Source organism: Ambystoma mexicanum, chromosome 3q (assembly GCF_040938575.1).
Source record: "Ambystoma mexicanum isolate Mex_15411 chromosome 3q, UKY_AmexF1_1, whole genome shotgun sequence".
Lineage (NCBI taxonomy): Eukaryota > Metazoa > Chordata > Amphibia > Caudata > Ambystomatidae > Ambystoma > Ambystoma mexicanum.
This window is the reverse complement of record NC_090926.1, coordinates 144335580-144352720: the sequence shown is the minus strand read 5'-3', so window position 1 is coordinate 144352720 and position 17141 is coordinate 144335580. Positions and strand designations below refer to the sequence as shown.

Below are 17141 nucleotides of genomic sequence, written 5' to 3'. Positions count from 1 at the left end.
CAGAAAAACAGTTCAAGGGTTATTTTTTTCAGGTTTTGTTATCGTTGGAAGACTGCAAGTTGATCCGACTAAGGGTTTGCCCTGACTGGTGCCTCGCCAGCCCTTGGGCTCACTCCACCCTAGCCCAGGCTTCCTTAGTACCTAAAGGCTAGTCCCAACCTATCTTGCTCGGGACTTTACAAGGACTCCCTACTCTCCAGGTGCCCCACGATGTTCAAGATGTTGCCTGTTCCCTCTCACATGCACTTTCCCTCACTCCTCTCCCTGATCTTCTCCCTCCTTGGCCTCTTCCTTGTTCTCCTCCTATCTCCCTTTCTCCTCACACCTTTTTCTCTCCTAAAACCTTCCTAAAATTCTCTCTGTATCTCTCAGCCCTACTACTCCCTTCTACCTCCAACCCACCATACTCCCTGTCTCCCTCTCTCTTCCTCTATCCCCCTGCTTTTCTGACACTCTTCCCATCTCTCTCTCTCTGTCTTTACACCCCCCCGGCTTGCACTACTCCCTCCTAGCTCCAACCTCCCTGTACTCCACCTGCTTCCACTCTTTCACAACCCCTATTTTCTCTCACGCACTTCCTCTTTCACTTCCTCTCTTTCTCTCTGTACCACAAAGTTTCACTAACTATCTTCAACCCCTACTCTCGCTCCCTTCCATCACTCACCACTCTCCTTGCAATGACCCACTCTATCACGCATTCTCAAAAACACAGCTTCAACTTTTCATGTAGTACCACTCTTTCTCACATTCAGTATCTTACCTGCGCTCATATCCAACACCTCCACATTCTTTCCAGAACTCCTCTCCACCTTACGCGTGGTGTCTTGGTCCACCACAACCCCCCCTGACTTCACTCAAACACCTTTCACTCTGTCTTGTGAAGGCTGCCATTTTATACACTTGGCTTAATAATTTTCTGTTTCCTGCCTCCTTCCTTGTTGCTTTGCCTCACCTGACTGTTTGGGCCAATCTAGTCATATGCTTTCCTCCAAGGCAGGTTATTATGGTACTGTTACGCTCACCTGGTATCCACGGGGACGCCACCCAGCCAGTTGGTCGCTGGTATCCTTCTCAGTGATTCCCTAGTATGGTTCTCGGTGGAAGTTCCGCCTGGAAATACAGGAGGACTGTGTTTAGGACTGGCGACCAAGTTAAGTTTTCCCCCCACCTCCCGTATGACTTCAGCCCCTCTGGGCCCTCTTCTCACCTTGTTGTAGAAGTTGGTGAGCTCTCTGTCCTGCTTTCTTGGCAGGGGCGCGTTGTCTTTCGTGGGCGTGTGCGGTCCTGTTACTTCACTGACAGCGGCCCAAGTAATGTCTTTCAGGTAGGTCTTATTGCTGTTTATTGAGTTGTTATTCTTGCATGTCTTTCTCTGTTTGATAATGTCTCTTTTTATCTCCCTTAGATGTGCGGAGCATCTGCGTGGCGAACTGGCTAAGCTGGGCTTTGCCGGTAAATGATGGCGCACAATAAGTGCTACGATGCGGTAAGTAAGCGCTTTGCGCAGCGCTGCGATGTCTTGTCTTCGTTGACCTGTGTTTTCTCTCTTTTTCGTAGGTCGCGGTGTGCTCCCAGCATGTGTGGATTCCCGGAGCGATGCCGGCCGAAAGGCGATCAGCCAGGTAAGTCTTTTAAGCAATTTGTGGTTCAAATGTCTCTAATACCTCCTTTAATGATGTCTTTTCTTCCTTTTTCAGGTCCTTTGGTCCGGGCGGAGCGCAGATCCAACTGAGCTACCCAGGAGCTGCGAGCAGTGAAGGATGGAGATCGCAGGTACGATGCTGCTGCTAATGTTGTTCTTTTGTCTTTCTGCAGGTTCTGATTTCCCAGGGTCGTGAGTAAGCTGGACACGGTGAGCGTCACGTTGCTAGCTCCAAAGTAACGCGAAGTGTGTTGTCTTGTTCGGGTGTGGTTTAAATAGCCTCTGCAAAGTAGTCCAGGTAAATTAGTCCCTAGGCCACCACACCCAAAACACTATACCGCATAGCTTGGTTCTTAGGAATCAAGCTATGTGGATGCCTCCATGTTGGACATGTTGGATGAAAGCCTAAATAAAGTAGTTCCCTGAGGAGATGTCTTTCACTGTGTGTGAGCCTGGCGCTAAAGGCGCCAGGACTGGCCCCAAGAGGGCCTGAGACATGGATGCCAGGCCTTATTTGAGATCTGAGTCCTGATTTCACCTGACCAATGGGCTTGCCAGTGGGGATCAGGGCTGAGGGTCGTGACAGCACTCCCCCCCAAGGCTCCTCCCACAGTGTTTCTCCTGTCTGGTCCAGGTTTAGTTGGGAAGTTCCGATGAAACTTCCTGATCAGACGTGGTGCGTGGATGTTCTCACTGGGATCCCAGGATCTATCTTGGGGTCCAAAGCCCTTCCAGTGGACGAGATAATATAACTTGGCTCTAGAGTATTTAGAATCCAGGGTGCATTTGACTTCGAATTCAGGTTTCCATCAATAAGTATGGGTTTTGGTGGTGTCTCAATTTGTGTACCGGGTTGCATTGGTTTTAAGAGGGACACATGAAATACCTGATTGATTTGTAGATTAGGTGGTAAGTCCAATTTGACGGCTGTCGGGTTGATAATTGCCTTGATTGTATAGGGTCCTAAGTATTGTGGATGGAAGGTCAGGGTCCCTTTGATGGGTACAAATTTGGCGGCTAACCAAACCTTGTCTCCCACTTGATAGTCTGGGGCCTTTTTCCGACATTGGTCGGCGAAGTGCTTTTCTTTAGCATGAATGAGATGTTCCTTGGCCTTTCTGAAAGCCTGACTGATGTTGTGTGGAGAGTCTTTACTGCAGGCATTTCCAAGCTGGCTAGAAGGTCGAGTTCCGAGGTACGTGGATGCCTGCCATACAGGGTGTAAAAAGGTGTTTGTCCTGTGCTAGAATGTACGGAATTGTTGTATGCATACTCGGCTATCCAAAGTAAGTTTTTACTAATCTCTAAATTCATGGTGCAGCATGCACCGTAAATACTGCTCGAGGGTCTGATTGGTCCTCTCGGTTTGGCCGTCCGTTTGGGGATGGTGACTGGTAGATATCCGGACGTCAATCTGCGCCATTGCACAACATTTTCTCCAAATGTTGGATACAAACTGGCTGCCTCGATCAGAGACCAGAACTGATGGGAAGCCATGTAGCTTAACAATGTCCTCCAGAAACACTTTTGCTAAGGTGGATGCGTCTGGGAGGCCTTTGAGAGGAATAAAGTGTGTCATTTTAGAAAATAAGTCCACGACTACGAGAATGGTGTTAAACCCTTGAATGGGAGGCAGATCAGTAATGAAGTCAAGGGAGAGAGTGTGCCATTAAGCGGGAGGAATGTCCAATGGTTGTAGGAGACCCGATGGTTTTTATTTTTGTGATTTATTTTGTGCGCAGACACAGCAAGACTGAATATACTGGACGACGTCCTCACGCCAGGTAGGCCACCAAAAGTTCTGTTTCACTTTAGCTGAGGTTTTGGCGATCCCAGGGTGTCCTTCGATCAGAGAGTCATGATAATCTGAAATAATATGCTATTGTAATTCCTTCTTGGGTACATATAGCCGATCTCTAAAGAAGGGCAATTGATCCTTAATGCAATATTGTTCTCCTTGAGTTTGCCATGCGAGGAAAGCAACAGGGTCCATCGCCCGTCGAATTTCGTTTCGTAATTCTGCTTGTGTTAAGGCTGTCATGATACCCAAGAGTTTGTCTTCAGGTATGATGGGTACCGGGTCTTGGGTTGTATATACCGTTTCATTGATGCCCATATGAGATAAGGCATCAGCCTTTCCATTCTTGACCCCTGGTCAAAACGTGATTACATAGTCATATTCGGCGAAGAAAAGGGCCCACTGCAATTGGTGCGAGGACTGGGCCTTGGCTGTTTTGAGATATTGCAGGTTTCGGTGGTCTGTGATGACTGTAATGGTGTGTCTAGCCCCAGAATATAGTGTTGCCACGCCTTGAAAGCGGATTTGATGGCCAGGAGTTCTTTGTCCGTGATGGCGTAATTAATCTCCGGAGGTGAGAACTTTTTTGACCAGAAGGCCACATGATTCAGCTGGCCAGTTTCTGGGTCCCTCTGTGAAAGGACAGCTCCCATTGCCTTACTGGAAGCATCAGTTTCCACGACAGAAGGGAGGTCTGGACGAGGATGTTGCAGGATTGGGGCAGGGATAAATCTTCGTTTCAGTTCCTGAAAAGCTTTTTCCGCTTCTTCGGTCCAAGCAAACCTTTTATTGTTTTTTCGTAGCAGTACAGTGATCGGGTGCACAACCTGAGAGAAGTCTGGGATAAACCAGCAGTAGAAGTTTGCAAAGCCCAGCATGCTCTGTATCCCTTTCAGAGACATTGGTGATGGCCATTTTAGAATGTCGTCTACTTTGTGTACGTCCATTCTGATGCCTCCTGGTGTAAGGATGAAACCAAGAAACTCTACTTCAGTGACGTGAAAAAAGCATTTCTCAAGCTTTGCATATAAACGATGTTGACGGAGCTTGGTGAGGACTGAACGAACGTGCCTGATATGATCTTGTTCCGAGGCTGAGTACACTAAGATGTCATCTATGTACACTAAGGCGCAAACGTCAATCAATTCTCTCAAGACGTCATTCATGAAATATTGAAACGCTGCGGAAGCGTTGCACAACCCGAAAGGCATGACTTGATATTCATACAAGCCATATTTGGTACGGAAAGCGGTTTTCCACTCATCTCCGCTTCTGACTCGGACCAGGTGGTACCCTCCTGGAAGGTCCAATTTGGTATAATTCTGCCCATCTTTGACTTGGTCCAGCATTTCAGGGATAAGTGGCAAGAGTTAGCGGATCTTCACGGTGATCTGGTTTATTGTGCGGTAATCAATGCAGGTACTCAAGTCCCCTTCTTTCTTCGGTACGAAGAACAAAGGACTGGCTGCCGGGGACTTTGATGGGCGGATAAATCCGTTTGCAAGGTACTGGTCTAAATAGGATTTTAAATTAAGGTTTTCTGGTTCGGTGAGAGCGTAGATCCTGCCGCAAGGGATTTGTGCACCAGGAACAAGGTCAATCTGACAGTCATATAGCCTGTGCGGCGGCAATGTGTTAGCCTGGTCCTTTTGGAATACGTCCTGAAAATCGTGGTATTCATGTGGCAAGGTATTAGTTACTCCTAGGGTAGATACTGCTGTTCAGGGAGTCTTGGAGATACAGCAGTCGGGTTCCGGCTCTGGATAATAGCAGGCCGGGGAGCAGTCTCCGGGAAAGGTTAATTTCTGTGCCCGCCAGTCTATGAAAGGGTTGTGAGCAACTAACCATGGCATCCCTAGTATTAACCAGAACTGAGGCGCCTTAATGAGATCGAACAAAATACACTCCCGATGTCCATCCTGGCAGCGCAAAGGTTATTCCAGCTGTGCACTGGGTTACTGGTCCGGAGGCGATTTCTGTCCAATCCACGGTAGTTACCTTGTCCCTGGTTGACTTGGAACATAAAGAAAGCCCCATCTCTGCTGCCAGGTCTTGATCAATATAATTGCCAACTGCTCCGCTGTCGATGTACGCTTCTATGGCATGCATCTTTGACGACCGTTGGTGGTTTATTAAGATCACTGGTATTGCAAAGTGCGAGGTCGGTGGTTCTTTCTTCTCACTCGACAAACTGACCTCTACGGTTGCCGAGCTTGGTAGTTTTCCGATTCCTTATCTTCATCATTTTCTGTGGCCCGACTGTTCTACTTGGGGGTTTTACTGGGCAGTCCTTCAGGAAATGTCCTGGTTTTCCACAATACAAACAAAGTTGTTGTTGTCTTATTTTCTCACGCTCTTGTTTTGTTAATGGAGGTCGTATCCCTCCGATCTGCATGGGTTCTACAGCGTTTTCTGGCACCCGTGGTCCGTTGTCCCATGATCGAACATAAACCACGCAAGAGTCTGTTTTGGACCGGTCTGCTTTTCGCCTGCAACCAGTGATCTAGCTGCACGACCAGATTTAGGAATTCGGTACAGTCTCTGGGGGGGGATCAACTACCTAGGCTAAGACGTCCTTTAATTTGCCTCGCAAGCCTCGATGGAATAATGTGGTTCTTTTGTTTTCTGGCCACCTGGCTTTGGCAACCAGTCTATTAAAGGTAGCAATGTACGTCAACAAGTCCTGATTCCCCTGCCGCAGGGATAGGAGTTCGTTGTCAACTGCTTGTTCCTAGGTATTGGCAGAGAAAGGACCCTAAAGGGTGCAGCGCATGGATGGCAAGTTTGGGTGCTTGCTAATGGGCTGCAGCTGAGAGGGGTAGTGGGAACCTGCCAAATTACCCACAGAGTAAAAGATGAGGGAAGACTGGGTTTGCTCTCACACTGCGCACACAATATCAAATAGAAAGCACAATTTGCTGATTATATTGAGTGATTTTAATCAACAACATTGCAGCCTGACACGTGTTTCGAGCTTCATGCTCTTCTACTGAGGCTGCTTAGACATCATTTTGATGAAAATAATTATTACACAATTCCAAAATCAATAGTAAAAATAGAACAAATACACCCAGACCCAAAACACATGGAGCAGGTAGGGTGTACCAACCAAATTAAAATCAAAACAACCACAATGCCATAGCAATTGAATAGAAAGTTAACAAAAAATACATTTGAATTAAACATAAGGTAAAAAGCATATTACCAATGGATTGCGTCATTGTTTGTCAAAGGATATCAGGTTAATAAAGAGAAGAAAAATAAATAAATAAAGAACATTAATTAAGGAAAAAGGGTTGCAATGGTGATCAGCCAGAAAGTACATGGGTAAAGCCCAAATTGTATAGGAGTACCTTAATCTTGGTCAATCTGCAAATCTCGTGCTAATGGAAATAATTGCGCAGTGAATTGAAATGAAAATAAGTCAAGGGATTGCTTCCGCAGCGTTTCAATATTTCATGAATGACGTCTTGAGAGAATTGATTGACGTTTGCGCCTTAGTGTACATAGATGACATCTTAGTGTACTCAGCCTCGGAACAAGATCATATCAGGCACGTTCGTTCAGTCCTCACCAAGCTCCGTCAACATCGTTTATATGCAAAGCTTGAGAAATGCTTTTTTCACGTCACTGAAGTAGAGTTTCTTGGTTTCATCCTTACACCAGGAGGCATCAGAATGGACGTACACAAAAGGCTTACCAGGTATTGAACCTTAAATAGAAATGAAAAGTAATACGTGGGCTCCCTATAAAACAAGAAAAATGTAAGAACATTTTTAAAAAGAAATTTTGAGCGCCTATTAGCAGACATAACGAGCAAAATAGCACATCATTCAATTTCAAGAGGATGACACCTGAATCAGAGGATCTTCGATCCAAATTTATCAAATTGAAAGACTCAGCATCAGAGAGATCAATATATTTTGGGAAAAGACCACTCTCACCCATTATCTACAAGAAAACAAAATACCCGGGGGTCTTCGTATACTGATCCTACCGGACTTTGAAGACCCCCTAGATAACGACTTAGCAACAGATTGGGAAAACAATCTAACAACCAGTTCAAATAACATGTTAAAGTTACTTATAAAACACGCTAAGAGAGAACACTATAAAATTGTTGTTCAAATTGACTCCTTGAAAGAAGAAATTGCCCTTCTTGATGCACCAAGTGCCACTGTAGACAAGAATTATAAAACCCTGTACGATCGCCTATGTAAACACCAAGATGAAGTGAAATTACGGAAATCACGGAAGTTCTCACGTGATGACAGAGATTATCGTGACAATAGGGTATACACCTATCAACCCAAATATGACCAAGTCTCTCGCTCCCGCACAACTAGCTTAGCATCATCCCCTGCGAGCTCTGATGCCGAGAGTGATGGCGACAAACACAATTCTGTAACAGATCTTGATGTAGCCTCAGCTATCTTTGGAACTAATCCCTCTGGTGATTTGGGGTCAACAGAAGGCGAACAAATGCCAATTATTCAGCCTAAACCTTTTTTAGAACAAATTTGCAGACACAAGAAAGGCAATCATCAAGCCGCGATAGCAGCAGCCAAAAAGGTTTGGTTCCAATTACCTCCACCCGCCAATACTACAACCCCAGACCCAAGCCTCGGGGCACAAGGGGTGGCCAACTAACCAGGCGTAAACGCCCCACTCGCCCAACGCAGAGTCACACGGGCATCGTACCAACAGACTCTCAAGAACCAAACCAGACAGATTTAATTCATAAATTGAGTAGCTATTCGCTCTCCTCTGATGAACGTGCAGTCCTCAATCGAGGACTTTCCTTTGCACCATTGGGATTTAATGAATATGTCCAGATCCAGATAGACCTTTTCAAATTTATTTGCAAATTAAAATTTAAAAAATTCTTTGCAACACAAGTTAAGTACTACAAAAGTAAGCCCCAAGAAACCCTACCATCCAACATTACATTACAAACTATGTTGAGCACTCATGTACTGATGTCTATTGATGATTGTGAATTTGATTACAATACAAATGCCATGAACTTATTGCATGACTTGAATATCCAACAACAGAGTTTGAAAATTAAAGAACTCTCAAGCAAATCCAAATTTACTCCTGTATTTCCTAAGGATAACTTAATCGATACATTTCATCAAGCGGTAATCAATGACATTCATAAACTCCAAGATTCAGTCAAACGAAAAAGCAACAAATTCAACCTCTCACGTAAAGAACAACAAGCTTTACACAATTTGGTCACCATTGACACTACTATCATTAAGGAGGCAGACAAGGGAGGTAACGTTGTTATTATGGACAAAGCTGATTATATTACAATGGGTCTCACTCATTTAAACTCCCCGGGCTGCTATGAAACCCTACCTGGTAACCCCACGGCCACTCTTCGATCAACCATTAAATCAGTAGTAGACAAATGGTACACAGCAGGACTACTTACTGATGTGGAAAAACAATTTTTTATTGTAGAAGAGCCGACTATGCCAACGGCGTATTTTCTGCCTAAAATTCATAAAACATTTACCAAAATACCAGAAGGGAGACCAATCCTAAGTGGCGGTGGTGGCATCCTGGAGCCCACCTCCCTCTATATAAATGAGTGTATTTCATCACTGGTGAACACTATACCAACTTTCATCCGTGATACGATGCATATTCTTCAGATGCTTGATCAGCTACCTATGCTACCCAATTTGGTCTTTGTTACACGTGATGTTAAAGCCCTTTACACCTCTATCAACCACCAACAAGCAATCAGCATTATTGACTTTATCTTTAGAGCACACTCAGCTTCGTTCTTTGAACACATAGAAATGATTAAAGACTTACTAACAGTTGCTCTTTCCAATAATGTGTTTCTGTTTAACAACACCTACTATAGACAACGTATTGGAACTGCGATGGGGGCAAGCTATGCTCCTGCCCTTGCAAATATTTTTATGCATAACTACGAACAACAAATTGCCTTTTCCAACCAATCTTTCAAACCACATATTCATATGTGGAAGAGATATATTGATGATGTGTTCTTGGTGTGGCAGGGTTCTATTGAATGCTTAAATGAATTTGTCACTTACCTTAACTCAAACAATTGGGGCATCCAGTTTACACATACATACAGCTTTACGAGTATCAATTTTTTGGATCTTACAATCAGCATTTCAGACAATCAGTTTGTGACCAAAACATTCAGAAAATCTACATCTGTTAACGCAGTTCTACATGCCAGTAGCTGTCACAGGAAAACTGTGATTTCCAATATTCCGAAATGGGAATTTATCAGGGTTAGACGTAACTGTCTGTTGAACACAGATTTCAATGAGGAATACTCAATAATACGTCAGAGGTTTCTTGCTAGAGGTTATAACTCTCGATCAGTAGCTAAAGCTGAGCAAGAAGTACGAGTCATGAAGAGGCGCGATCTACTCACACCGAAAGTATGGCATGAGACCATTCACTCCCAGAAACTGAAATTTATCACCAGATTCTATTCGGATAATTTAGTACTCTAAAATATAATCAAAAGACACTGGCACATTTTACAACTCGACCGGGACATTACTCCTTGGGTTGAGAGCACACCAAGCTTTATTTATACCAAGGCAAGCAATCTTAAGAACATTCTCTCCCCTCATCCATGCCAACATCATCACAACACCAACAACAAAAAACGTGCCATTGACTTTGGACATATAGGTACACACAAGATCAATTCTTTTATTATTTTATTAATTGCAACTCTAAATTTTCCATTTATTGTATCAAATGTGTTTGTGGTCTCTATTACATTGGCAGTACGATTCGTCCATTGAAAATCCGTATTAGGGAACATCTCTTTTCTATTGCACAATCTGACTCCAAATACCCCTTGACCATGCACTGGCAACGTGTCCATCAAATGGACAACAAATCAATGATCCAATTTGCTGGGATCATGAAGGTTTCACTCCCGCAACGTGGAGGCAACCTGGTATTAAACCTCTGGCAATTAGAAGCCCGTCTAATATGCCAATACCGTACTGTTGATTTTGGTCTAAACGCAGACCATGAACTATCCATCTTTTTGTGATCACATATGCTTTAGAACCCTATTGGATGTGATCTGCTATGTGCCATTAATTAAGGGTTTGCTTAAACCACTATATACTTGTAACAATGGAGATAAGTCAATCAATACATGTGTTTGCATACGATTTTTTAACCTTTATTTTTGACCCGGTTACGTAATTAGTAACCATCATAGATTCAAGGTAGGATTCGCTAATTGGCTCCTCCTCTTGCATGTTGGCTCTGGAGTCCGTCACTTGTACCAAATGTATTTAATCTTAATTTTCATAACACGGACCGGTCCCTTTTCCGTATGTCCTAGCTGTCACTTCCATATGTGCATTTCACGGGCCTGTTTACATTCAGCCCTCAAATTATAATTTCTATACACACACGATGCTCTTAATTATTCATCCATTCAAATGGTTTCCTCCATTGGCTGGTCAATTATACCTCTAAAAATTACCACTTTCTTACATACCATCTTTTCCATTGCTTCTCTTTTGCACAATTGCAGAGCACAACACTAGTTTAACATGGCGGCCCCCTTTCCATACTCTTAATTTGTCGGCATTCAGCCTTCTTCGCTGTTGCCGCCCCTTTCTGTTCCATTCAATTATGGACACAGAACCTCACGCGAGCGTCTCCATTAATTTCATTTAGCAGCGGACGCGCTGGTAAGTCATCGCTCAGTTAGTTTGCAGATGAACCCTTAGCCTATACGGGGATCTAAATCAATTCCGTGTTAGTCTAGACGACCGCCGGAGGCAACATCCAATTTGCTATCTGATGTCTCTCTTTCGCTCTTCTTTCTCTTTACGCGATGTTTACCACTTGGATTTCGGCCACATTTCAGCATTGCTCTAATTGACTAAATACGTTCTCCGTGCAACTGCAAGTTATTGGTATGTTGCCTTTATTTTTCAATTTCAATTATGTGCTATTTTTGCTCGTTATGTCTGGTAATAGGTGCTCAAAATGTCTTTTTAAAAATGTTCTTACATTTTTCTTGTTTTATAGGGAGCCCACATATTACTTTTCAATTCTATTTAAGGTTCAATACCTGGTAAACCTTTTACGCTTGGCAAAGTTTTTTGTTATCCCTTGACTTATTTTCATTTCAATTCATTGGCAATTATTTCCATTACCACGAGATTTGCAGATTGACCAAGATTAAGGTACCCCTATACAATTTGGGCTTTACCCATGTACTTTTTGGCTGATCACCATTGCAACCCTTTTTCCTCAATTAATGTTCTTTATTTATTTTTTTATTTCTCTTTATTAACCTGATATCCTTTGACAAACAATGCCGCACTCCATTGGTAATATGCTTTTTACCTTATGTTTAATTCAAATGTATTTTTTGTTAACTTTCTATTCAATTGCTATGGCATTGTGGTTGTTTTGATTTTAATTTGGTTGGTACACCCTACCTGCTCCATGTGTTTTGGGTCTGGATGTTTCTGTTCTATTTTTACTATTGATTTTGGAATTGTGTAATAATTATTTTCATCAAAATTATGTCTAAGCAGCCTCTGTAGAAGAGCATGAAGCTTGAAACACGTGTCAGGCTGCAACGTTGTTGATTAAAATCACTCAATATAATCAGCAAATTGTGCTTTCTATTTGATATTGTGTGCGCAGTGTGAGAGCAAACCCAGTCTTCCCTTTTTCCTGGGTATGGCGAGCAAAAAGTTTCTCCATTTCTCTCTGGAACCCCCCATAGTCCTGTAACAGTGGATCATCATGGGTCACCAACGGCACCGACCAATCAGCTGCGCTTCCACTCAACTATGATAAGACAAAAGCTACCCGAGCTTGGTCGTTTGGAAATGCTCCAGGGCGACAAAGGAAATGAAGGCGACACTGATTTATGAATGCTGCATACTTCCGTGGGTCGCCTGAAAACCTTTCTGGTGGTGCCAGGGGAACTGTTCCAGGCAACATGATCTGTACTGGAGTAGGGGTAAAAGATGAGGAGATGGGATTTTGCATCGATGGATTTCCCCCAGGCAGAGGAGTCTGTCCTGCTTGTGATTGCAAGAACTGTCTACCGAGCTCCTCGGTGTGATCTTTGGTCACTGTTAGGTCTCTTCGGAGTGCATTAGTCTCTTGTCGGGCAGAATGAACCTCGGCACGAAGGTCCCCCAACAATTGGGCCAATTGGTCAATTTCCGATGTCTCCATGGCGCCCAGGTGGATTAGTTATGGTAGACTTCGCGTTCTGTTATGCTCACCTGGTATCCACGGGGACGCCACCCAGCCAGTTGGTCGCTGGTATCCTTCTCAGTGATTCCCTGGTATGGTTCTCGGTGGAAGTTCCGCCTGGAAATACAGGAGGACTGTGTTTAGCACTGGCCGACCAAGGTAAGTTTTCCCCCCACCTCCCGTATTACTTCAGCCCCTCTGGGCCCTCTTCTCACCTTGTTGTAGAAGTTGGCGAGCTCTCCGTCCTGCTTTCTGGGCAGAGGCGCGTTGTCTTTCGTGGGCGTGTGCGGTCCAGTTACTTCACTGACAGCGGCCCAAGTAATGTCTTTCATGGAGGTCTTATTGCGGTTTATTGAGTTGTTATTCTTGCATGCCTTTCTCTGTTTGATAATGTCTCTTTTTATCTCCCTTAGATGTGCAGAGTGTCCACGTGGCGAACTGGCTAAGCTGGGCCTCGCCGGTAAATGATGGCGCACAATAAGCGCTATGATGCGGTAAGTAAGCGCTTTGCGCAGCGCTGCGATATCTTGTCTTCGCTGACCTGTGTTTTCTCCCTTTTTTCGTAAGTCACAGTGTGCTCCCAGCGCGTGTGGATTCCCGGAGCGATGCCGGACGAAAGGTGATCAGCCAGGTAAGTCTTTTAAGCAATTTGTGGTTCAAATGTCTCTAATACCTCCTTTAATGATGTCTTTTCTTCCTTTTTCAGGTCCTTTGGTCCTGGCAGAGCGCAGATCCAACAGACCTACCCAGGAGCTGTGAGCAGTGAAGGATGGAGAACGCAGGTAAGATGCTGCTGCTAACGATGTTCTTTTGTCTCTCTGCCGGTTCTGATTTCTCAGGCTCGTGAGTCAGCTGGACACGGTGAGCATCACGTTGCTAGCTGCAAAGTAACGCAAAGCGTGTTGTCTTGTTCGGGTGTGGTTTAAATAGCCTCTGTAAAGTAGTCCAGGTAAAGTAGTCCCTAGGCCACCACACCCAAAACACTATACCGCATAGCTTGGTTCTTAGGAATCAAGGAATTAAGCTGCGGATGCGTCCATGTTGTAGTTCCCTGAGCAGATGTCTTTCACTGTGTATGAACCTAGCCCCCTAGAGGGCCTGAGACGTGGATGCCAGGCTTTATTTGAGATCTGAGTCCTGATTCCACCTGGCCAATGGGCTTGCCAGTGGGGATCAGGGCTGAGGGTCGTGACAGGTACACCGTTTTGTTTTTCCATTTGCTGGTGTTTGTGAAGTCATGGCGGTTTGGTCAGGGTGACATTTGCCAGGCGTCTTTGCTTCCATACCCGTTGAGAGATTACAGTGTGAACGGGAGCTTCATGGTTGGCGTCCCCCCCATCTGCTCATCGCATTTGTTTGCTGCTGTGTTGGATACTGGATATTGAAGTCCTGAAAAGGCCAAAAGAGAACAGTACTCTGGCCAGAAAAGGGGATGGAATTTATTGTGTGATTGACAGTGGTACCAACAGTAGCAGACAAGACACACTCGGGAGGGGGGGGTGGCATCAGGAACTCCCATGCCTCTGGGGTAGAGTCTGGTCTGGCATACACCCTGGTAGGCCACCTACCCACATAGGCAGGGGTCCATGTTGCCCCCTGACAGGGTCAAGTATCTAACCCTGTCACAAATGCAGCTTAAAACCAACCTATCTTGAGTGTGGAGTTGACTATTGCTATAAAGATATTGTGGGCTTGTCTCGGGCTATGGGTCTCTGGGAATTTTACACTTTTGTATACAGGAGCTGCAGGAAATGGCCCACATTCCTGAGTGTTTAGCTCATGCGAGGATAAGGTTCTCCGCAATAGGAAAAATAAAATCATACCCTTCTACCTGTTCTATGTCAAGAGCGCTGTAACCACCATTACTTCTTTTGTGACTTTAAGGATCATTCTCTGAATGTTGTGCAAAACCTTAAAATAAATAAATAAATCCATTAACAGAATTAACAATCAATGATCAGCAAAGTAAGGATGGCATCAATTTCTGAAGGTTCAACACTATTAGAACCATCTCAGACAAACCACAGGGCTAGAGTCATGATGCGATTCAGTGTATTTTCTCACTAAGATTCAGTGACTATCTTTTTCAAGACGTCCCACAGTGTGATGGTGCTCAGATAAGACTTTAGCGGGAATGCAACATTCACCTACTTTCTGCATTTGGGCAAGGTGTGGATTTCTGTGGGCAATGTTGGTTATATTCCCCTGATACTTCCTGTTATGCAACTGAGCCAAAACATTACATATTGATATCAAATGATTGAGATTTCCACCTGCTCTCAAAAGAGATCACAATGTTTCAATTTTGTCTTTTGGCAGGGGAGAATCATTATGGAAAGGGAGGCCGACCAACACTGACCCCAAAGCGCACAGAGCCTCAAGTTATCAGCGGCAGACAAGACAACCCACATCAACCTTCAGAGGACTCTGAAACAGACATTCACCATCCCCTGCCTGACAACAAAGATAAAGACCAGCTCCCTGATGCCCCACACAAGAAAGATAACATAAAGCCTGGGGTACACCATCCCAGGCTGCTCTCTGAGCTGGTGAGTCAATTCTGCTCAATTTGCGGACTTCTTTTGTGGCCAGCATGGGGCACACAATCATCTCTGGTACATGAGATAACGCCTTATGAAGGGCCTGCTCCTCAGAGGTCAGGATATGTAGCCACCAAGGCATTGCATGCCAATTCTCTTGCTTTTGAGAGGATGCTTGCACTATCTTTTCCATCATAGATGTTACAAGTGTATTCACATAATCTTTTAAATGCCACAATATGATATCCTGGTCTAGGACTTTAATGGTGGCGGGTGCTGTATAAAGGAGGAATAGTGGAACTTTAAGGGGGAATGGTAGCACCATAGATATCAAAGATGAGATCTCATAATTTTGAAGATTGATCTGCAGAGCTGTCACTTTGGAAAGACCAACTTTGATTGCTAACTTCTGTTAATTCATATTACCAGAGCATACAGTGTCTCCACTTTGGCTTGCTTTATGATCAGCAATCAATCGTCAAAGCCCAAGTGTACATTTTAGGGAGTTTAGCAGCTTGTCTTATCTCCAATGTGTTAGATGCAAAACTTAATGCATATGTCCAAGAGGGGCGTGGCCTAGCTTAGCCTTTGTGTAGCTGTTACACAGTCCAGTGAATGGACTTCACCCTAAACTGTAGACTACACAGCTTTGTCATTGGGATCAGTACTTTTATGCATCCTCAGAGGTATTCTACCTATTCTCACTTTCCCCCAGAAGCTCACTGGTTCTCTCCAGGCTGAACTACTGCAACAGCCTCTTTCTCAATCTGCCAGCCTCTACTCTGCGCCCTCTGCAACTAATCCAGAAACAGGACTGCAAGACTTTTCCTTAGCCTCAAGCCCAGGGACTGTATCTCTCCAGCCCTGAAATCTCTCCACTGGCTCCCGGTGGCTGCACAGATCAATTTCAAGACCCTGTGCATCATCCACAAGGCTTTCTGGGGCTGGGGCCCGCACTACATCTAACTCTCTCTGCCTACGTACCTTCCTTCTCGAGCCCTTTTGCTCAGCCTCCTCCAACTCTCTAAGGCTTGGACACTTCTCCAGACAGAAAGTGGGGGGTAGATTTCTCTCCTCTGCAGGTGCATCCCTCTGGAACGGCCTCCCCGCCCTCTCAGATTTGAGCCAGACCACCTAAAGTTCCCGGAAGCAGCTTTGTCTCCTCTGCCTTTTCTCTCTCGCTCCCCTTCTGTCCTTCCTGTCTGATGCGCCGACTGGTTGCTTGGTACCCTCAGAGTCTCACTGGGTACCAGGCTTCTCTATGAACAGCCTGCCTTGCACTGCCACCTGGCCTACTGCACATTTAGGGGCTGTAATTGGTAACCTCTACAACATCCCCTGCCGACTTGCACTTACCCAGAGCCGCACTGTCCTGGTCAAACTTACCCAGAGCCTTACTGGCCATGACCACACTTCCTCGACCCTCTCCCTTGCACTTCACCCACTCCCTTCCCCCTGCACCTCTCGTTGTTGCACTTGCACGATCTGAATGTCACAAGGCCTAGTAAGATTGTTTGTCTTGTCTTCCCTCTGTCTTCCCTCCATTGTGGCGCTAAGAAACACTTGTGTACATGTCATGTTGCAGAGTTCAGCCACTGGACTTAGCCATTGGAATGTATGCTTCAGGGGTGCTCATTTTGGTGAGGGGCGTAACATAAGAAACATGTGTAAAAGCCTTGCATAGGCTTTTATGCATGTTTCTTACGCCACGCCCCATTTTCCTGTATTTGTATGGTGGAGAGGCGAGTGGAACCCAACTTGCTTTTCCTCCTCTCCCTTTCTACCAGACCTGAAAATACTCCCAGCATTTGTGCCGGCATAGATTTTCATGCCGACGCAAATGCTGGGGATCGCTATGGGGTACTCCAGCTTTATATGCCAGCAAAAAGCAGGCAGACTG

At 44.9% G+C, this 17141-nt stretch overlaps 1 protein-coding gene across 1 annotated transcript in view; it reads left to right on the top strand.

Annotated features, from left to right (window-relative positions):
- IGFBP6 (insulin like growth factor binding protein 6) overlaps positions 1–17141 on the top strand; it is a 328363-nt gene that overhangs the window by 128757 nt on the left and 182465 nt on the right. The window contains exon 2 of the mRNA XM_069653342.1: positions 15021–15250. Coding sequence (XP_069509443.1) covers positions 15021–15250 — 230 coding nt within the window. The remainder of the gene's footprint in view (positions 1–15020; positions 15251–17141) is intronic.